At 35.6% G+C, this 23523-nt stretch overlaps 1 protein-coding gene and 1 pseudogene across 1 annotated transcript in view; one reads left to right on the top strand and one right to left on the bottom strand.

The window, feature by feature from the left end:
• Positions 1–23523, bottom strand: part of PHIP (pleckstrin homology domain interacting protein) — a 184240-nt gene that overhangs the window by 96545 nt on the left and 64172 nt on the right. Inside the window, exons 7-14 of the mRNA XM_006898438.1 lie at positions 17352–17573; positions 16991–17091; positions 13621–13691; positions 9928–10028; positions 9795–9835; positions 8517–8615; positions 7690–7843; positions 6983–7117 (exon numbers count right to left, since the gene is read on the bottom strand). Coding sequence (XP_006898500.1) covers positions 6983–7117; positions 7690–7843; positions 8517–8615; positions 9795–9835; positions 9928–10028; positions 13621–13691; positions 16991–17091; positions 17352–17573 — 924 coding nt within the window. The remainder of the gene's footprint in view (positions 1–6982; positions 7118–7689; positions 7844–8516; positions 8616–9794; positions 9836–9927; positions 10029–13620; positions 13692–16990; positions 17092–17351; positions 17574–23523) is intronic.
• Positions 1723–2195, top strand: LOC102866154 (annotated as a pseudogene).

Raw genomic sequence — 23523 nt, 5'->3', positions numbered from 1 at the left:
GTATCCTTTGAAATAGCAAACCTCAAATATCTGAGTAACAAAAGGAAATGAAGCATGTCAGAAAACTGCTATAAATACAATATTGTATGACAAGCTATTAAGACAAAACTTGAACTCACTGCAAAAAATCTTAAGATGTTTCTCTGATACTCAAATATAAATGAGAAAGAGTTGGATCTAACCACAGGAATGTGAACGAGAAACAAAATAAAAGTGAAGTTTTCTAATCATAATAATAAATGTTAATTCCTTACTCTCTCAGTTAAGTCAAGGTTCTAATTCCTTACAGAAGTTACCCTGGAAGTTAAGCCAGGGACTAAAAGCCCTTTGAATATACAAAATCTAGATATGTGACATTATCTTAATAGGTGATCAAGGGGCATTTTACAGTTCTGTTCCTTTCTCCAGACACATACAGTTATGAATATAACTAAATTAGCAGTCACACTGAGAACATTAAAGCCAGAAGTATGCATGTGCAAAAATTCTGAATGGTGATTGGAGGCCTCTGCTTGTTTGGAATGTTGCAAGGAGAAATATATTCTGGATTAGTGGACACTGGAGCATTTAAAAAATCTTCTCAGGTAAAAAAAATAAAAGGTTAGAGAACAATTTAAAAATATTAAAAAAACCTAATAAAATAAATTTACTTAGATTTACCCATAATAACAAAACTGAAACAAAAATCAATTTTGCAAAAACATCTTACTAACTAGAGACATATAGTACTATTCAATTAAAAGCAGACATAGGCAACATACTCTAACTATGAATAACATATGAGAAATACAGAATCAGAGAGCCAGACAAAGCTATAGCTAGACAGAAAACAAAACAAGGAGATATTGAGAGATAGAGCAAAAGCGCCAGACACATGAAGACAATTACTAATAGAATCAGTAAATTCCACTCCAAATGTATTTTACTCTCTAATATTCAAGATTTAAAACTTAGAAATTGGAAAATGTCTTCAAATTAATATTTAGCTACATTTATAGAAACAAACTGCGTTGTACTATGATACTTTAGGGGTAGAGGTTATAAAACAATTCTGTACTAAGAAACATTTAAGGTTATAGTAAACATAAACATATTTCAGAAAATAAGAATAAAAAAACGCCTTTAGTTTCACAGTTTGCGCCTATTTTCAGTTAAATATAGAGAAAACTTACCTGTCTTTAAGAGTTTAGAAAACATTCACCAAAATAAATTTAATTAAAATTTACCTCTGTCATTACCAAAAATAAAAAATCTATGAGTTGGCAAAGATATAATCAAGCTAGTTTGTAGTATTTTTTTAAAGCCAACATTAAATAAAAGAGACATACTCTACTTTTGTTCTGAATACTAAAGCTACATAAGAATAATGAATTTGTAACATGAATATAAACCAGAAAAGTTTCTAAAAATAGGTAAGGAGAGCTTAGAGTTTGGAATTTAGGTTTAAAAAATAATCACACACACAACGTTATATGTTCATAAACTTCTTTGTAATACTCTTTTGTACCTGATACATTAAAAAAAAAATAAACTCAGAAGACTTCATCTACAATATACTATGATTTTCCAATGAACACTTTTTGTTTTCATTTTCATTAAGTATTTAAGAATGTGTATTTAGGCCAGCCGGCCACTCCGGGGCCAGGGCTGCGGGCTGCATCGGCCCACCAGGGTGAGCGCACCTGGGCCACTGAGCACCGGGCGCCTTGCGACCACGAATCGAAGCCTCTTAAAATGGCAGATGATTTGGACTTCGAGACAGGAGATGCAGGGGCCTCTGCCACCTTCCCAGTGCAGTGCTCAGCATTACGTAAGAATGGCTTTGTGGTGCTCAAAGGCCGACCATGTAAGATCGTTGAGATGTCTACTTCCAAGACTGGCAAGCATGGCCATGCCAAGGTCCACCTGGTTGGTATTGACATCTTTACTGGGAAGCATTATGAAGATATCTGCCCCTCCACTCATATGGATGTCCTCAACATTAAAAGGAATGAGTTCCAGCTGATTGGCACTCAAGATAGGTACCTATCACTGCTCCAAGACAGTGGGGAGGTCGAGAGGACCTTCGTCTGCCTGAGGGAGACCTCGGCAAGGAGACTGAGCAGAAGTATGACTGTGGAGAAGAGATCCTGATCACAGTGCTGTCTGCTATGACAGAGGAGGCCGCTGTTGCAATCAAGGCCATGGCAAAATAACTGACTCCCCTTGGTGGCGGCAGTGGCAGCAGTGGTCCTGGAGCCTGCAGAGGCCCCCCTCCCCCATCCTGGCCTGGGTGTGGCCCAGGTCTTGGCTGGATTCCTCCTACACGATTTAGCTGATGTTTTATTTTGGTTTCTCTCCCTAGTCTTTTGGGGACCCCTGCCCTTCACCCACTCTCGGCCAGGAGCAAGCAATGGCATTGGTGAAGCTACCCTCCTCTTCTCCCCTCACACTACAGCCCTGGTGGGAGAGATGGGAAGGGTGCTGCTTGTGGTTTACTTTGTTTTTTAATTCAATCTGGAATCAGAACGCTATGGATTCTGGCAAATGGTACTCTACCCTTCCCCATTTATCCCTGATCTGGTCCTCTTCTGCCCGAACCAGCCCTCAGACTGGGGACCAGCCCCCTCCCCTGCCTATATCTCTCCCTAAACCCCTTGAGAGGGGGAGGGAAGAGGAGGAGAGGGGAGGGGACCTGGCCCCTCCTCAGGCATCTGGGAGGGCCCTGCCCCCATGGGCTTCACCCTTTCCTGTGGGCCTTCTCCCCGACACATTTGTTAAAATCAAACCTGAATAAAACAAGTTTAATATGAAGCTCAAAAAAAAAAGGAATGTGTATTTAGTGATAGTGGAGAGTAAGAACTCAAGGAACATGTATCCTCTACTCCATGCCATGATTTATATTAGCTCCTTTTAAATACCATCTCACTTATCAAACTCAGTGTCTACATCCCAGTTTCTTTTATTATTTTCTTAACTTTTGTATTAGGAAGATACTATTGTTAAAAACATGGAACAATAAGCCTATCACTTTCTGTGGACAATGCCACCCGCAAGGTGTGATACCATTTAGTGTAAAAACAACAACAAAAATGTTAATGAACTTCACTCGTTTAACTTACTGCCATTAAGTCAGAACTGACTTGTTGATCCTCAAGCAAGTTTTCAGGGACTTTAAACTACAGAGGAGAAGACTGCCTATCTTTCTCCCACATAGCTGCTAATCTCCATACCACTAGCCGATCACAGTGTGTAATACAATTTTAAATATAAAGATATTTTTAAAAGTGTGATGCTAAAAAGGGGAGAAGATACTTATCTCAATGTTGTAAATCAGAAATAAAACTAAAATACTAATTATGCAACATATAATCAGTTACTAGAAACTGAATTCTTCTTTACATAATATGAGCATTTAGAAATTATATTCTTAATGCTATTTTAACGACAATTTTTTTCAAGTAAGGAGATAAGCAAGGTACAATAAAATTCTAATTTTAAAAAAGGTATTTTATAAATTCTTGGATTTCTGGAAGTTCTTGAATTTCCATTATTTTTTCCAAAGAAGTTTTCATCCTCAAGTAAGAAATTCACTTAATATCAAAAGACAAATATTAAAGTAACACTTCCTAAACATTACGTTTGAAGTGTTTCTTCTTTTAAAATTGTACTCTTTATTTCCTGTTTAATGTATTGTGAATTCATTTACCTGTGATATAAGCGTTAAATTGAAAATTCAAATAAAATATTACTTGATTTAAAAAATACTTTATGAAACCTTTACTACGTCTGGTCTAATCATTCCATAATTCTGACAGAATTATATATTCTTAAATATTCCAAGATATTATGGCAAAACTGTTTACATGGTCCCAAAAAAGAATTTAATAAACTGAACTAGTGATTACATGTACAATTTAACAAGGACTGAATTCAGTTACATTCATAACTCAAAATTGTTAATTATATACATACAAAGAGCTATAGTTGCAGTCTAAGCACAACAATGACAGTAGACAATAAAAACAAACTTGTAGTCATCACTCAAGTTGTTTTTCTTGATTTTCTTATTTTTATTCTAAATAGCATTTTAATATATTTATAAAATAGATATTTTAGCTCCAATTTGCCCGTTTTAAATTTTATTTTATATTCTAAAATTTAATTTTATTTTATAATAAATTTCACAATCAACTATAATAAGCAATGAAATTAAAGGAGGAAAGGGCAAAAAAGGAGTAGGGACCACAGATATTTCATAAAATTAAGGAAGTTGAAAAATATCAAGGTAAAGGAAGATCCACTGAAAGCTCATTCATTACACTACAATAACACTGCTACACTACAAAAACATCGACCCCGGACATATCACTGACTGTATAGATGGAAATTAGTTATACTGACATTGACAACAATGTTCAAAGAATCAGATCTTGTGCTACAAACATTAAAAACCCACAAAGAAGTTTAGACTCCATGTGTCTTTGTAATAGTTAGAGGACCTGAGTAAGCCATGGCAAAACATTTCTTTTCTTCAATACACCATTTGTTAATTCATAAAACCAGGAATAATTAAAAAAAAAAAAAAATCCTATTATTATACTTGATTTCCCAAAGAATTAAATGAGATAATGTAGACAGATATATTTCTGAAGTTATTAAATGTAATAAAGACTCTTTAAGATTGGTTCCTAAAGAAATAATGTTTTTATCTTATCCTTCTAATTTTATGCTGTATTTTTCTTAGATTAAAAACAATATGAATACTATCAAATTCTATTAGAAACTTGTCTAATCCTAAATTTATGCTGTACTTTTCTTAGAATGAATACTATCAAATTCCATTAGAAACTTGTTTTCTTATTTCCTCTAATATTTTTTTCATCCTTTATCTCTTTATCTATGACAAGAACGGGGAAAAAAGATCCTCATTTAAAAATCTTCAACATGCAGAAGGGAAATGAAGGGGGGAGGTAATAAGGTCACATGTGTGAGTGAGTGAATAAAAAGACTGAATCTTTGTAAATTGCCATTCCAATCACAAATAAAAAAAAATGAAATAATTTTTAAAATGCTATTTTAATTCCTTAACCATTATTTAAAAAATATGATATAGGTACTAGTACTCTTAGTTACATTAATCTGTAGTAGTCAAAGGGCAAATCACTTTCATTTATAAATGTTTGTTCCAAATTTTAATACATAAATGTTTATTTTTTATCACTGTGACTAACTTATCTGATAAGGGAAAATACATCTTTATAACTGAAAGGTAAAAACTGTGCTACTATGATGGAAAATATTCTCTATATTCTACAAATATAGCACCGATCTTTGATCTCATTACGTATGTATGTATTGATGATACTAGTGGTATGTTACTATTTGAAGCTAAAAGACAACATGAGAGATGACTTATTCAACAGACATGTTGAAATGTTCCAAAATGGAACACATTAGCATTACAAGGAGAAAAAGGGAAGAAAAAGTTTAAAAAAACTTAAGGACTTTTTTTAAAAAGTAACTGACTTATACACAATCACAAAGGAAATCAATCCACTGTTCACAATTGTTCCTGAAATAATTATTTTCTAGAAAAATAAGAATTTGACTAATCGTGTCTTACCTCATGTACACTATGACATAGTCATAGAGACAACTAAGATTAATTCCCACACTAATACGTTATTTTTGCTGGATAGAAGTAATTATTCTAATTAACAACGAAGAGTAATTATCAGTTTCTGTAACTTGTCACAAATCATTGCATTTTACAAAAAATTATCTTCCAAAATGAACTTTTTGCAAAATGATTGAGACTATACATCTACTGTTACTGTTTTGTCGTTTATTACCAATAGCTTCTGTAACCGGTATTTTTAAAAATCTCATTATGTCAAACTGGAAGAAAGGGTACATTTCTCGTTTTGTTGAAAGGTTAACACTGAGACATGAGTACAAGTCTATGGAAATGGCAGGATCTGAAGAGCAGTTTTTATAGCAGCTACAGTTAAATGGAACCACACCACATTGGTTCTATTAAACCATAGGAAGGAAAACATAGATGTCAAAGGGCTGAATTCCAAATAACTAATATGTTGTTGCTGTTGTTGTTAAGTGCCACTGAGATGCAGGCAACTCATAGCGACCCTATGAAGGATAGTCCTTGACACTTGGGTGCCTTTCATCCTTTCTCCAGGTTCATAGGGTTACCGGAGGCAAGCTATTATGGAAGTGGATACCACTCCTCCTTCCAAGCTTGTTTTAATCAGGGAGCTCCACCCCACTTTCTGTCCGCATTAAGTAGCCAACCATTTAACGCATTTGACACACACACACACACAAGGGCATAAATCCTTAAGTGGGGGTGTGTGTGTGTAAGGGTTTTAGTTTTAAATTTTAATCAAATTGTTTCACCAGAGGAAAGTTAAAAAAGCACAGTGACTCTTCAGATTATAAATGTCTAATTACTTAAACAAACCCTACAATGGCTTGTTACTACCTACCATGTGAAACTTGTGGTCTAGCAAACATTACTGTTCTGGGTATTTATCTTTAGCATAATTTTGTGTATAAACATAAACATCTGACTAACTTACATTAATGTGAACAGTAAGAAACCATTCTCCTATATTAATTATCTAAAATTAGGTATAGGAATGGAATTCATTGCCTGCCCATAGACTGACTATAATAGCAGAAAAGACATACTTATTGTAATCCCTTATATGGTTTTCCAAACCATTTTACATCTAGTGTGTAACTTTATCCTTGCAAAGTTTCTCATTTAATGTTTACTGTTAAAGCTATTTTAAAACATAATTCTATTAACAAAATTCAGATACACTGTAATATGCACTATTTTATACAGTGGATCTATTTTAGTAGAAATGTTCAGTCAAAATAATGTACAGATCACTTTATAAATGGATTTCCTTTGTGATAGGTCAAACTAGTTCAAATCTACACATTTTTTAAAACTACAAAATGAACTTATAGTTACCATATTGAAATATGATCGAATTTTGACTCCTCTTGCCAGATCCCACACTATGAGATATCCGTCATGACCAGCAGAAAAGAGAACTCGAGGATCAAATGGGTGTGGTTCAAGAACAAATACTTCATCTTCATGACCCTGAAATATTATTGAAATTTGAAGACATGTGAAGAGAAAAAAACCAATATGGTATCCTAGGCATAATGAAATAATTAAGTTTTAAGAATGACTATTTTTGTTGTTAATGTTATGTGCCATCAGGTTACAAGTGACTCATACCCGAGTACCTTCAAGGTTTTCAGAGGTTGTCTACCTCCTGTAGAGCTCCTGGTGGATTTAAACCATCTGCCTTTTGAGTTGGCAGTGTGATTTCATATTTGTGTATATGTAAATAGTATTAATATTACTATTATTTTATTAAATAGTAGATATTACTATAGTAATAGCAACACTATTAATATTTATAATCAATGCATTACTATTTAGAGCTACACTATCAATTAGTGAAACATGAGAATATTACTGTTAAGTTCAACATACCTAAAACCAGCAAGGTTCTATAAAGTAATTCTGAGACAAAGATTTTACCAATACTGTGCAAAGCCTCATACTATTAAGGGACAGTCTTTATCTAAAATAAAAGATATTAATCCTCAATGAATATGTCTAGTCAATAAATTAAAAACAAAAATTAGGGTTTTGTTTCTTACCATCAGGACATGAATTAGCTGACCAGTGTAAGAATTCCAAACTTTCAGAGTCATGTTATTAACTGCAGTGATAACGGTGTTGTCATGTCGATCCCAAGCTACCATGGTTACTTTCATTTTTGTAATTTTATCTTCTACTCCTTGAATGTTTTGGCTAAAAGTGATAGTGGCATTATTTTACAACAATAAACAATATTACCGTTTAAAATACTGATAAGACAAAAGCCTTGAGGTAAATGTATTTTAGCATTATTTATATATTTATAGTAATTAAGAATAGTTAAAACCAAAGAGGATGATGACAGATGTCACTACCCAAAGTCAAGAAATTCAGGAGTCTAGCTCTCCTACACCTTTATTAATAGATGACCTTGTTTAAGTATTTCAATTATAAAACTATACAGATGCATAAAAAAGGTTCCACCTTGCTAACTATCCATTACTGCAGTCATGCCTGCTAATTTCTCTGCTCTCAATCCACCTGAGGCCACTAAAAAAACGATGACTCAGTAAAAGTTACTAAGCTTGATTTCTTCAGCCTAAAACAAAGAAGTAACATACATTCTGATTTCTGCAAAATAGAAATGCTGTATTTTTATACTATTATCATCCCTTTAACAACATCAAACTTAACAAAACACCTGGGCTTTTGATAAAATAAATTGTGACAAAAAACAATTCATAAAAATGTCCAATGAGAATCTACTGCATAAAAGGAATTTTAACTTGGATTATGATATAGGCTTTAATATGTTAAGAGTGGTTTTTAATGTGCAATACAGCATACTTAATCTATTCTTGTAAATGTTACACATTTATTATCTTACCCTACTGGGCGAGTAGTCATATCCAGCAAAATGCTCTTCCACTCTCTCCGTTTAAATTGCCATATCCGAGCTGTACCATCACGACTTCCACTCACAAACCTATATTAAGAGTATCCTCCATCAGAGAAAAATGATTAACAACAACAAAAAAAAACAAACACACAGGCTTTATCAAAATATACTTTTACTATCTTAACATTTAACTAAATAGTAGTCATCTTTATTTACACAATAAAGATTTCTCTATCAGATATTCTCTGGAAATCTAAAAACTTCAAACAATTTATGGGCTTGAAAATTTTATATTCAAAATTTCTAGTCTTCTTGGCTGGATCTCAAATTACAGCATTCAAAAGTGGTTCAAGGCTATTAACTGAGCTAGGAATGGAATGGTTATGTTCTAATAGGAAAACAATGGGCTTTTTTCAAATACTAAAGAATTTAGTCTGTTCCATCGAAGGCACCAAAATATGGATTGGCATCCACTTCCTAAACCACATGCTTTGGGAAACTCTAGGAACTCAGATAAATGATGATAATTATAGAAAGGTTTCAGGCCTTCTGTTCATGGGGTCGCTTTAAGTCATGCTCCACAGCAATAAACAACAACAAAGAATTTACTTTGTTCCATCCAAGATGTCAAAACATGGCTTTATTTCCTTTTTAAGACTTAAAACCACCCAAACCCAATAAGACTGAGTCAAAACCAACTCATATGTGACCCTCTAGTAGAGTTCCAACATTGTAAACCACATGGGAGGAAATGACTCATATATTTCCCTCAGGGCTGTTGATGGAATTAAACCACCACTATGTCAGTTGGTTAGCAGTGCAACTCCTAAAGACTAGGCCACCAGACTCCCTTTTAAAATAAGAACATTAAAAAACAATAAGTACAGGAATACATTATTATAGTTCACTGAATTAGAATCAGTTTGACAAGATTTGCATTTACTTCATTATGCTGTTGTTATGTGCCGTCGAGTCGTTTCCGACTCACAGCGACCCTATGCACAACAGCCCTAAACCCTGCTCTATCCTGCGCCAACCGCACCGCCTCTGACACACCCATCCCGATTACCCCAGTCACCGAATCAATCCATCTCATAGAGGGTCTTCCCCTCCTAGGTCAAATTTTTTTATTTAGATCATGATTTCTATAAATCACTAAAATCTGACCATAAGAACTATCTCTACTTCTTATGGAATAGACAAATTTATTACTTTATTGTGTAAATAAAGATGAGTATTTATGTAATAAACAAAATAATGTCTTACCTGTTACTAGTGTTGGAAAACTGGATACTGTCAACTTTGTCCTACATATAAAAAGATAAAATAGAAGATATTCAATATAAACTCACATGTTTATATATGATACACTCATCTAATTCTTTTCACTAATACTTACCGTATGGAATTCCAATTCTGAGATTTTCTCTGGCTGACCCGATCCAAAAAAATAAACCCTTATAATATGATCTGTGCTTCCTGTAGCCAAAAACATTCCACCTATGAAAAATAGTAGCAAACATTAATGAGTAAGATATATTTCAAAATCTCAATCAGAACATGAAATATAATCAACATTAAAACAATAAACTTCAATATTTTACTCTAAAGTCACTTCTTTTTCTTAATATAGTAAGTAAGTTTTTCATTATTTACATTATTAAAGCCTTGCTGTAAAAATAAATTCTTTAACAGATGACATAATCTTGCCTGGTTAAAGTCATCAGAAAAAATTCTCTTCCACCCTGACCCAAAAAAAAAAAAATCACTCGTCTCAATGTCCACTTGTCAAGATTCTACTAAAGTTTTAAGGTCTAATTGCCTCAGTACATCATCATTACCATTTCAAATCTAATGAGAGCTATCCTCTGAACCCTAGGATATGTAGTAAATAAACGGCATTATAACTATTTGTATATGCAACTTATTTCCTCTAACAGAAATACTGAAAACATTGCATGTACAGAAATATTGTTATAGGATCAATCTAACAGAACCACTTTAAAAAAATAAGCATACTACCTTCAAAATCCAGGATAAAGTTCGAATACTTTGAATACATGTAAGGAGCCCAGGTTGGAAGACTGTGTGACACAATAGGCTGTTAACTAAAAGGTCAGTGGCTTAAATTCACCAGTTTCTCTGCAAAGATGGCAGCTTTCTCTTAAAAATACTGACAGTTTTGGAAACGTGATGGAAAGTCACTAAGAAATCAAAACTGGTCTGATCATTAACAGGGAGTTTTGGCTCAGATGCATCTATAGTGATTCTCTCTGTTACTACTACCAAAAACAACAATCCACATATCAGCTGCACTAGCATTCCAAAAGTTAGAAACGAAACACGTTTGGAAAGAAATACAAGGAAAAGATAAATATATCATCAATATACTAACAAAATCTCTGGTAATATAATATAGAGTTAGAAATGTAAATAACATAAGTGGAAATAACAAATAAGTACTAAATCTGTTCATGTCTTCTTTTACTTTCTAGTCACTTCAGTATCATAATGGATTTAGAAAAACAAGCAAAATAAACCAAAAGATCTGGTACTTAAAATTCTGCTTCACAAACTTTACAGTGTCTCTAAAACACTAGCATTGCCTTATGATTATTTTAAAAATTCAAAAAATACGAACAATTTGACATAACTAAAATTTCATTTAAAATAACTAAAAGGTGCAACTATTTAATTTACTTAGCTACTGAAGTAAAATGTCCCATGCCAAGCCATCTCATTTCGCCTATACCTAGTATGTCAATATTTATACGTTCCATTTCTTTCTTAACAATGTCCAATTTTCCTACATTCACCCTTCTCACGTTCCATGTTCCAATCGCTAGTGTCTGCTTACAGCTGTTCCTTCTTCTCTGTATTCCTAAGATCTCAGTCTCAATTGCCATGTCTGCTAGTCCTAGCAATAATCTAAGTGTGCTCTACTGTACATAGGGTTTTCGAAGGCCTGTCTTTTCAGAAGTGGATGGCCAATTCTTCTTCCCAGTCTGACTCAATCTTTAAATATATATAATAATATCTGACAGACAAACATTCCACAGAAATGTGCAGAGAGCTGGAGTCAGAAAATCAAAAGGGCTGAACTCGCTCAGCGTTTCTTAAGCTGAAGGAGCTGAAAAACAAATTCAAACCACGGGTGGCAATACTGAAGGATACTTTGGTAGTATATTAAATGATCCAGAAAGTATCAAGAGAAGATGGAAGTAATACACAGAGTCACTGTATCAGAAGGAATTGGCTGACACAGAAGAATTTCATGAAATGACATATGAGCAAGAGCCTATGGTGATGAAAGAGGAAGTTCAAATTGCTCTGAAGGAATTGGCAAGAAACAAGGCTCCAGGAATTGACAGCATACCAACTGACATATTTCAACAGACGCTGGCCTGGATGTGCTAAGTTGTGCCAAGAAATTTGGAGAACAGCCAGCTGGCCCATTGACTGGAAAAGATCAATATTTGTTCCCATTCCAAAGAAAGGTGACCCAACAGAGTGTGGAAATTATCGAACAATATCATTGATATCACATGCAAGCAAGATTCTGCTGAAAATTATCCAAAAACGTTTGGAACAATATGTCAACAGAGAACTGCCAGTTGTGCAGGCTGGATTTAGAAGAGGTCGTGGTACTAGGGATATTATAGCTAATGTCAGATGGATCTTGACAGAAAGCAAAGAATACCAGAAGAATGTCTATCTGTGCTTCATTGACTATGCAAAGGCTTTTGACTGTGTGGATCACAACAAGCTGTGGCTGACCCTAAAGAGGAATGGGACTCCCAGAACATTTGATTGTGCTAATGCGAGACCTATACTAGGACCAGGAGGCAGTCATCAGAACAGAGCAAGGAGACACTACATGGTTCAAAATCAAGAAGGGGGTCTGTCAGGGATGTATTCTGTCTCCATACCTTTTCAATCTGTATGCAGAACAGATCATCCAAGACGCTGGGCTATATGAAGAGGATTGGTGGAAGAATCATCAACAACCTGCGTTATGCAGATGACACAACCCTGCTCACTGAAACTGAGGAGGACCTGAAGCACTTGCTGCAGAAGGTCAAGGACTGCAGTCTTCAATCTGGATTGCAGCTCAATATCAAGAAAACACCACTGGGCCAATTGGCAGCATCAGCATGGATGGTGAAGAGATTGAGATAGTTAACGGTTTTAATTTACTTGGCTCCACAGTCAACGCTCTTGGTAACAGTAGCCAGAAAATCAGGAGACAAACTGCATTGGGAAAGCCGGCTATGAGGGACCTCTCAAGAGTACTGAAGAGCAACGATGTCAGGCTGGAGACTAAGGTGCGCCTGATCCGGGCTATAGTCTTCGCAATTATGTGCTATGCATCAGAGAGTTGGACAGTGAATAGGGCTGATAGAAAGAGGATTGATACCTTTGAGCTCTGGTGCTGGAGAAGAGTGTTGAATATACCATGGACTGCTAGGAGAACAAACAGGTTTGTCCTAGAGAGGGTGAAGCCAGAGTGTTCCCTGGAATCAAGGATTCTGAAGCTTCATCTGATATATTTTGGGCATGTTGCAAGGAGGGACTGGTCCTTGGAAAGGGACATCATGTTTGGCAGAGTGGAGGGGAAGCAAAGGAGAGGAAGACCTTTGGTGAGATGGATCGATTCTGTGACTGGAGCGGTGGGAGTAAGTGCGTTTGAGATGGCTAGGTTGGCACAGGATAGAACAGCATTTAGAGCTCTTGTACACAGGGTCGCTATGAGTCGCAAGCGACTCGATGGCACATAACAACAACAACAACTGAAGTAAGTTAAATTTAAAATCTGTAATGAACCGAGATTGTTCTTTAAGAGTAAATCCAAAAGTTACTGATTATCTCTTAATAGAATGTTGCTGTCTTCTTAAATCAGTTATGTGATAAATTCTAGAAGATCTCAAGTAGTTCTAAATTAACATATTGTCATCCTCATTTAGTTTTAGCCCATGGCATACATATACAAGTAAGACTTATTAAATTACTAAGTTTTTCCAAAATTTTATATATTCCACTAGAAGTTTTCTAGCATAAAACTCTAAGTACGATATTGCAAAAGATACTCTACCAGCACTAAAAGAAGAACAGATCATCTGAACTCCAGGCCTAGGACGCTCTGTAAATTTTGCAGGTCTTGGACTATAAACAGAAAAAAGGAAATAATTAAAAAGATACTACAGGAGCCAAAAATGCCAGAAGTTAAACTATTTCAATTAAGGCTAAAACTAAGTTAGTAGCAATAATTATTATCTGTCACAGTCAGCAGATCTTGGGAGAATATATCTATTCTGTAGAATCCTCTGGTTACACAACCATCTGTACATCAAACAATCCCAAAACTACTGTAACACCAAGTAATAATCCCAGCCGTATGTGAAGATTACCTGTTCTCTTCTACCAAATACTCACCAAAAACAGTGACATAGAGAAAATAGGTAGCACCTGACTATTTTGCTTTCATCTAAAATGGTATTGCATGGTTTATACATTACGGTTGTACTACGGATATTAAGTGTTTATTTTATAATCAATCATATAAAGGAAAGTAAATAACCTCACAGATTTTAATCATTAGAATAGCTCCAATAAGTTAACAGTTTAGTCACTGTTACTTAATATCTTGACCCAATTTTTCTCAAAAAATTAGAGAAAAAATTGTAAAAATAATTAAAGCCTTAATCATCCAATGCACTACATGCATTTCAAAATTCCTATCAATCAAGTACAGAGCAATTTTCATCTTGTAGTCTGCTGGGGAAATAATTCCTGATCTCTCAAAAGATTTTTTTCAAATAGGAAGCATCAAATGATTATCAATTAAGAGGATAACAAAGTATCTGTTAAATATTTAAAAGAATAAATTAATATAAATATTTACAATTACTAATTACATTTACAATTACTAATGTTTGGTGGAGCTCCCCAAGTAAAACAAGCTTGGAAGCAGGGGTGGCATCCACTTCCATAATAGCTTGCCTCCGGAAACCCTATGAACCTGGAGGAAGGATGAAAGTAACACAAGTGTTGAGGAATTTCGTTCACAGGGTCACTCTATGAGTGGCCTACAACTTGATGGCACTTAACAACAGAAAATTATAAAAGTAAAAGAAAATGCGAATAGTTGAGTTTTTTTGAAATGAAAATAAAGTGGTTGAAAATGGTTACATAAATTAAAACTGTTTTGAAAATATTCCATAAGATTACATTTGCCATTGTAAGGTAATAATTTTCCTTAAATCTTCACAGGTTCTGGTTCTATAGTTGAGTGTAACAAACTCAAAGAAACAAATTTATTTATGTATCTGTGAAAAGCTAAAATTTATTCATAATGAAACATTACTACTATTTATAATTCAAGTAAATGAATCTAAAACTATGAAAGCAAATATAGGTATACTTTAATTATCTTATGGTTCATAACTTTATATTTTTGGCAAACTGTTTCAGAGTGCTAACCAAAAGTCTGGTTGAAAGGTACAATAAAATATGCAATTAATAATATAGACTGCATTTAAAGGAAAGATGTGATTTTTTTTTATTAAATACAGAACATCAAGTAAAGAAATGGATGCTTAAGAAGGGGTGTGGAGGGAGAATAGGAAAAGCATATATAAACAATGAACACTGTATTGGAACAAATGAGGGGAAGAACTGTCTGAGAGGAATATATTATCAGCCATTATACATAAGACAACATTCTGGAGGTGCACTGCGAAGTGAACTGAGGGAAGGGGAGGAAGAAAAATGTGCAACAATGAATTAAAAACTCAAACTTTTGTAAATTTCAATTAAAATCACAACTAAAAAATAGATTTAAAAAAATATTACTGTTAAAAAGAAAAGAATTTACTTTCGAATGAGAATTTGAGAAAGTGAATGAAAAGGGCAGTGAAGGTGCTCCTTAGATGCAAGGATGAGAAGACTGTCTCACGTACTTTGGACATGCTGTCAGAAGGGGGTCAGATTTTAGGGAATCTTAAAAAAACCCCAAAATATGCTACAAAACATAAAAAAGGCCAAGTCAGTGAGCTAAGAGAGAAAGATCCTTAGAAAGACTGACACTATAACTGTGACAATGGGCTAAGAAAGGCTAATTATGAAGATGACACAGGATTCAGTCAAGGTTTCAAACTGCTTTAACTGGACTGCAATGACTTAAATTCAACTTTAAAGCACCTAAAAGCCACAAGACATAAACATACAAAGAGACAACACTCTGACAAAAATTTTTGTAGTACCAACCTACAAAACACAGAAAACTGTGTACAAAGGCTTTTTCTAAGAGAAAAGTAAATCAAATAAGGACAAATTTTATCCTTATTTATATACTTAACAACAGGCTACAAACTTTTAAGAACAATTCTAAAGATAAAACCCTTAATTTTAAGATTGTTTACCCAAAACTGAAAAAAAGACAAAGGTATATCTACCAAACAAGCACATAAGAAGGTAAGAGTACTCAAATGGGGGTGGAGGCTGGGGTGGGGAATAGTGCATTATTCTTAATAAATTTCCACTTTTAACTAAGTATATATAAAATTCTTCTAAATATGAAAAATGTAACTATTGTAGAATCCATTTACTGGATTTTTTTTAAAAAGTTTTTTCTTTAAATAAAATCTCTGATCATATTTTTTTTTTCATTAACAAGTAAAGCCTACTTTATCTTACTGATACAGCCATGATCTCTAATGCTTGCCATAAAAGGCACTTATATAAAGCAGTCATGTATGTAAACATTAAAAAAGCATGTATTAAACAATTATCTAAATAAAGCCTACTATTCCTAAAATAACCACGATGTAGAAAAAAATTTTTATAAAATAATTTAACTGCATTAATAATTTACAAACAAATCAGTTAATGGTTACTGAAAAGTTTTACTCAGAACTTAATTCTTCACAGGCCACTCATGAGACAATTACCTTTTTTCATTACATCTAACTTAACAGATAGTACGTGTGTTCAAAGCAGCTGATAAACAGCGAAAATAACTGTCCTGAATAAATTCTTAAATCTTAGAGCAAAAATAATTTCCTGAAATCTTCTTGAAACCAAGCAACAGTTTAGCTTAACTAAGAAGGCACCCTGCCTTCAGCAGCTCTATCTACACAGCAAAAACTGACATTTAACTCCACAAAGTAGACACAAAATTTTAGGAAGCAGTGAATTATATTAATGGGAGGAAATCATTTGGAAAAGAAAACTGAGAATGGTTGCACAACTTGAAGAATGTAATCAAAGACAACAAATCATAGATACTATTGAGGTAGTTTTCTACTGTGTATTTTTCTCCTTAAAAGATGAAAAATAGCAACATTTAATGAGGTAAAAATCATAGATTTAATCAAAGACAAAAAGTAAATTCATTAATATTGTCAACTATTCTGAATGTCAACCATTAAACTAATCACATTAAACATAAAACAGCAACTTACTTTATCTTAAGGGTGCCAGCATCCCAGAGCCAAAAACAAATCGTGCCATCTGCCCCAGTAGAAGACAGGTATCTCTTTGAGCCACTGCACATTGGTGAGAACTGAAAAACAAGCAAAGAAAGAAAAGGGTACCAAGAGTGACACAGTCCAAATATTTTCACCAAACAGCACTTAAAGACAAAAATATATACAGCTAACCAAAGTGATGAGTATTTGCTTATTGTAAGATAATCTAATCATAAGGAAAACAGAAACAAACATGCTTTTCTTAGTTTTATATGGCTCTATACAATGACTGTAAAAATGACCCTAAAAATTTTCCTTTTAAGCAGAGAAATGGCCATGGTTAAAACACAATTACCTGTAGGGATGTTATGGATGCACTGTGGCCCTGAAGAACCGCCAAAGGAGCACATGTTCGAAGACACCAGACTCGGATCATTTTATCGCAACTTCCAGCAGCTATCATGGTATTCTCATAATTTACAGCCATGTCTGATATTTCAGCAGCATGTCCTCTTAAAGTAGCTAGCAATCTCCCATCATCTGTTGCCCAGATTTTCACTAGACAGTCATCAGATCCCTTAAAAGAAGAATTAATACAAGTAGAATCAACACAAAAGATTTTAATCCCAACACAGGTAAAAAAAAAACACCCATTCTGTATCATTCCAAATATTGTAAAGCATAAAATAGTTACGTGAAGAGTTTTTTTTACATAAGGCTTATTTCACTTCTTTTATTAACTTCTTACTGTTAGATATCTTAAGTCACCCCAACTCAAGAGACTATGTTTAACAGTATGCAAAAGAGTATGACTGCTCTTCACTGACTCCTTACTTTTCAGAGTATGATGCCATTCTCCAGGAACTGATCCCTACTGAGAACATGCTGAAAGTCTGTGACACAAGGTCTGACCATTTTAGCACTGATTTCACTTGTAAAACAGATGGACTGGGGTGATTTGTTGTTTGTAACCCTTCATACATTCAGTATTATTCACTGAAATCACATTTCAAAGACATCAATTCTTAACCCACCTTCCACATTCATATGCATATTAAAGAAATAAAAAGAATGTGGTTTGGGACAAGTTTTAAACTTAAAGTTTAAATTTAAAAATTTAAAATTTAAAGCGGTCCTTTTCAGGACATTTTCACTCCTCCTGTTTCCATGGGTGTTGAGTAAGCAAAATTAATCACTTGACAACATTAATCTTTTCACCATTTATCATGCTGTTTTTGACTACTTGTGAAAATTTAATTCATGTACACTCAACATAATTTCCTGTTGATGTATAAGCCAGTGGAAACACTATACTTTTCTCCATCTATCATGATGCTACCAATTGGCCCAGTGGTGAGAATCTTCGTATTGTTTGATTAATATATGGCTATCTATTATGTGTCAACCACCAGAGATCCCAGAATGAGATAAAATGAGAGAATAAAATGACTTAAGAGTCACTGCTACTTATGTTGCTGTTGTTTTTGTATACTAAAGAGTTGGAATCGACCCATAGCTGACTCCAGCAGGTTTTCAGAGGCAGTTAATCACACAGGAGAAGACTTCCCATCCTTTTCCTGCAGAGCAGGTGGTCACCTTGAACAGTGTGCCTTTGGGAATGCAGCACAGCTTCTTGACACTAGGTCACCAGAGGTCCCTACAGATGCCTAAATAAGAAGGGAGAGTTCACTTTTCTTAAGCAAGAGGAAGTTAAAGTCTAAAAAGGAAGTCAGAAGTGATTTTTATATAGACCTGCTGGCATATTGCATAAAGTGATAAGCAGTTCAAATATACTGGATGTTCTAAGAGACAAAGATGCTTCTGCATAGATTTAAAACCTCTGAAAAGCAATAGTGGGTGATTTTCAGTCAGGCAAGACACACTGGCTGTTGGTATCATTTCATTTACATATGAAGAGGCAATGTAGCTATTGTTGTTGATATGTGCCATCAAGTCGCTTGCAACTCAGTGACCCTATGTACAAGAGCCCTAAATGCCGTTCTAGCCTATGCCAACCTCGCCGTCTCAAACACACTCATTCCCACTCACAGAATCGATCCATCTCATTGAGGGCCTTCCTCTTCTGTATGGTCCCCCCACTTTCCCAAACATGATGTCAATCTCCAAGGACCAGTCCCTCCTCGCAACATGCCCAAAGTATGTCAGACGAAGATTCAGAATTCTACACTCCAAGGAGCATTCTGGATTCACCCTCTCCAGGAAAAATCTATTTGTTCTCCTAGCAGTCCATGGTATATTCAACACTCTTCTCCAGCACCACAGCTCAAAGGCACAAATTCTCTATCATCCCTATTCATTGTCCAACTCTCTGATGCATAGCACGTAACTGCAAAGACTATAGCCTGGATCAAGCGCACCTTAGTCTCCAGCCTGACATCGATGCTCTTCAGTACTCCTGAGAGGTCCCTCACAGCTGACTTTACCAATGTAATTTGTCTCCTGATTTCCTGGCTGCTCTTACCAAGAGTGTTGACTATGGAACCAAGTAAACTGAAACTGTTAACTATCTCAGTCTCTTCACCGTCCATACTGAGGCTGCCAACTGGCCCAGTGATGAGAATCTTTGTTTGATGTTAAGCTTCAATCCATATTGAAGGCTGCAGTCTCCAAGAACACACCTCTAGACTCACGTCTTAGAACCATCATGTTCTAGTTAGACTTCTGTGGCAATTTTCTCTCGTTTCTACTTACCTCAATCTTATTGTCAGGTGTGGTAGAGTTCAGTGTAAAGTACTGCCACCACAGAACAAATCTGAACCCTGTAGTATCCTGCACCATCCTCATCTTCTAACTGCTGCAGTCAGCGTGGCAATTCATCTTTCTTAAAACTTTTCTTCTCTTCCACTGACCTTTCAACTCTCCAAGTATGATGTCTTTTACCAAGGAATACTCCCTCTAGCAACATGCCCAAAGTATATGAGATGAAGCTTGGCCATCCCTGCCTCCAAGGACCACTCTGGTTGTACACTCTCCAAGACAGATCCGCTTATTCTTTTAGCAGATCAAGGAATATTCAGTAAAATTCTCCAAGACCATGAATTAAAGGCATTGATTCTTCTTCTGTCATCTTTATTCAACTGTTATGCATTATCAGTCCAATTCTCAGATACCTAATAAGTGACTGAAAAGCCTATGGCCTGAATCAGGCATACTGTAATCTTTATAAACTAACACCATTGCTCCTGCTTTGGAAAGGTCCTTAACATTCATCTTTTCAAAAACAACAAATCTTTTGATTTCTTGACTGCAGGTACCAAGGGTGTCAACTCTGAACACAAGTAAATGAAACCACTGACAGACAATTCAATCTTTTCTCCATCTATCAATGTTGCCTATTAGCCCAAAGGTAAGGCTCTGTCTTCTTGATGTTGACATGTAGTTCATATTGAAGGCTGCAGTCTCTGACTTTCTTCAAGTGTGCCTCACCTTAAACAAGTGAGATTAAAAGTCTGACACAAGATACATAGACTATTTACTAACACCACTTTTGTTGGTATTAACACTCTATTATTTTAAACGAGTAACTATTATACAAAGAAACTACAGAGAAAAGTTATGAATAGAAGCATAGAGAGAGGAAATGACAGAAATGCAGAGGAACTGCAAGTAACCTGCAAGTTAACTAAAGAGTATGAGAAGATGCATTAAGAGAAAAATTGTGAGCAATCATATATGGTGTACTAAGGAACGATATGGAAGAAGGATTATCAAAAAACTTCGAACTGGTGAGTAATTGGATCAGATATGTATTTCGAATATCAGCTTGGCATCAATCTGAATTAAGCCAGAAATGAGGAAACCAGATTAAAGCTAATACACGTTAGAAAGAATGAGATTATTAAAACAGCTATATGGAAGACAAATGGGATACAAATCACAATATACTTACATAAATAGCACATGCTAATAAATACATTTTACCAATTTTTGCAACCAGCAAAATATAATGGGACTTTTAAAAGAATTTCCTAGGCATGTGTACATTATTTACGTGGAAACATACTGATTGAATAAGGAAAATTAGATGGGAAGAATCCTAGCTTTCTATGAATTGGAAAGTGTGCTCGATATTTGTTAACTTAAAAAAAATACTTTAAAGCATTTATTAAATTTTCAATTTTTCAGTCATTAAGTGCCACCCATTAAGTCACTTTGCTTGATTATCTTATCTCTAAAAACTAAAGTAATATTTGGCTCTAACCTATTTTTAGACAAATATGAAATATTGAGGTATGGCAATAATAATAAAAAGGGCAGGGTTCAAATCTGTTATTCAAAAAATCTGAGTCGTAGTCAACTAATGAAGGCAACTAACAACAATAATACAGGCTGTGGGAGCTCTGGTGGCTAACTGGTGAAGAGTAGCACTGTCAATCCAAAAATGATTGTTGTCATATGCCGCTCAGTCAAGCACAACCCACAGCCAACCTATGAACAGCACATATGAATCTTCACACTTCCTGACACACTAGAGTCCATCGTGGCAGTCACTTGGTTTAGGGTCTTCCACTCATTCAATGACCCCCGTCTTTCTGAGCATGTCCTCTCCAAGGAATAGCCCACCCAAGCAACATGTCTGAGGTATGTGAGGCAAAGCTGCCTTCAAGGAGCACTCTGGCTGCACTTTCTCTAAGATATGTTTGTTCTTTTGACAGTCCATAGGATATTCAGTTGCTGTTGTTGTTGTTGTTATGTGCCGAAGAGTCGTTTTCGACTCATAGCAACCCTATGCACAACAGCCCTAAACTCTACTCTATCCTGCGCCAACCGCACTGCCTCTGACACACCCATCCCGATTACCCCAGTCACCGAATCAATCCATCTCATAGAGGGTCTTCCCCTCCTGCGCTGTCCCTCCACCCTCCCAAGCAAGATGTCCCTCTCCAAGGACCCGTCCCTCCTGGCAACATGTCCAAAGTATGTCAGACGAAGCCCCAGAATCCTTGCCTCCAAGGAGCTTGGTTTAATCCTCTCCAAGATGAATCTGTTTTCCTGGCAGTCCATGGTACATTCAGTACCCTTCTCCAGCACCACAGCTCAAAAGCATCCACTCTCCTTCTGTCCTCCCTAGTCACTGTCCAACTCTCTGATGCATAACAAGCGATTGCAAAGACCATGGCCTGTATCAGGCACACCTTAGTCTCCAGAGAGACACCGTTGTTCCTGAATACTTTAGAGAGGTCCCTAACAGCAGACTTTCCCATCGCGATACGCTTTTTGATTTCCTGACTGCTGGTGCCCAAGAGTGTTGTCTGTGGAGCCGAGCAAACTGAAGCTGTGAACAATCTCAATCTCTTCGCCATCCATCCTGATGCTGCCAACTGGTCCAGTGGTGAGAATCTTTGTCTTCTTGACATTGAGCCTCAGTCCATACTGAAGGCTGCAGTCCTTGACCCTTCGCAGCAAGTGCATGAGGTCCTCCTCAGTTTCAGCAAGCAGGGTTGTATTATCTGCATAAGGCAGATTGTTAATAGATCTTCCACCAATCCTGATGCCACAATTCTCCTCATAGAGCCCAGCTTCTCAGATAATCTGCTCTGCACTCTTCTCCAATACTATAGATGAAAGGTGTCAACTCTTCTGTCATCTGTATCCATTTCTCGGGTGCACAGCAAGTGACTGAACAGACTGTGGCCTGAGTCAGATGCACCTTAGTCCTCAAACTGACATCACTGATCCTCAATATTTTCCCAATATAATTATCTCCTGATTTCCTGACTATTGGTATCAAGAGTGGTGACTATGGATGCTAGTAACATGAAGCTGTTGAAAGTTACAATCTTTTCTCCATTTATCATGATGTTCCCTACAGGTCCAATGGTAAGACTTTTTGTTTACTTCACATTGAGATGTAATCCATACTGAAAGTTATATTCTTTGATCTCAAACAAGTGCTTCAGATGTTCCTCACTTTCAAAATGCAAGGTTGTATCATCTGTATAATACAGGTTATTAATGAGTCTTCCTTTGATCTTGATGCCACATTCTTCTTCATAGATTCCATCTTTTCAAATAACTTTCTCAGCATACGCAAATGTAGGTGATTCAAATCCACCAGCTGCTCTATGGGATGAAGATAGGCAGTATCCTCCTGTGTGATTTAGTACCTCTGAAAATCCACTATAGGGTCAGACAAGTCAGTTTTTATTTGATGGTATACAGTAACAAGAGAAAAATTAAACAACATAATAAAATTAAAATCATGTTACTAGTTTCAGGGTAGGAAACTGGTGGCCTTGTGAGTAAAGAGCTGCACTGTTAAGATAAAGGCAGGTGGTTTTAATCCATTAGTTGCCCTGAAGAGAGAGATTGGCTATCTCTTCTCATACAATATACTACTCTAAGAATCTGTTGAGTCAGCTTTGAGTTGCTTCTACCTCGATGGCACATGACAGCAACATGCTTCAGAGAATTGGCAGCTCTGACAGAGGCTGGGTCCAAGTGGACTGCAATGAGTTTTGAGAGTTTAAATCTATTAGCATAATTTATTTTGGTTTTTTTTTTTA

This window comes from Elephantulus edwardii, unplaced genomic scaffold, assembly GCF_000299155.1.
Source record: "Elephantulus edwardii isolate Elephantulus edwardi_28Jun2011 unplaced genomic scaffold, EleEdw1.0 scaffold00229, whole genome shotgun sequence".
NCBI classification, from domain to species: domain Eukaryota; kingdom Metazoa; phylum Chordata; class Mammalia; order Macroscelidea; family Macroscelididae; genus Elephantulus; species Elephantulus edwardii.
The sequence above is the reverse complement of the archived record's forward strand: the minus strand, read 5'-3'. Positions and strand labels throughout refer to the sequence as shown.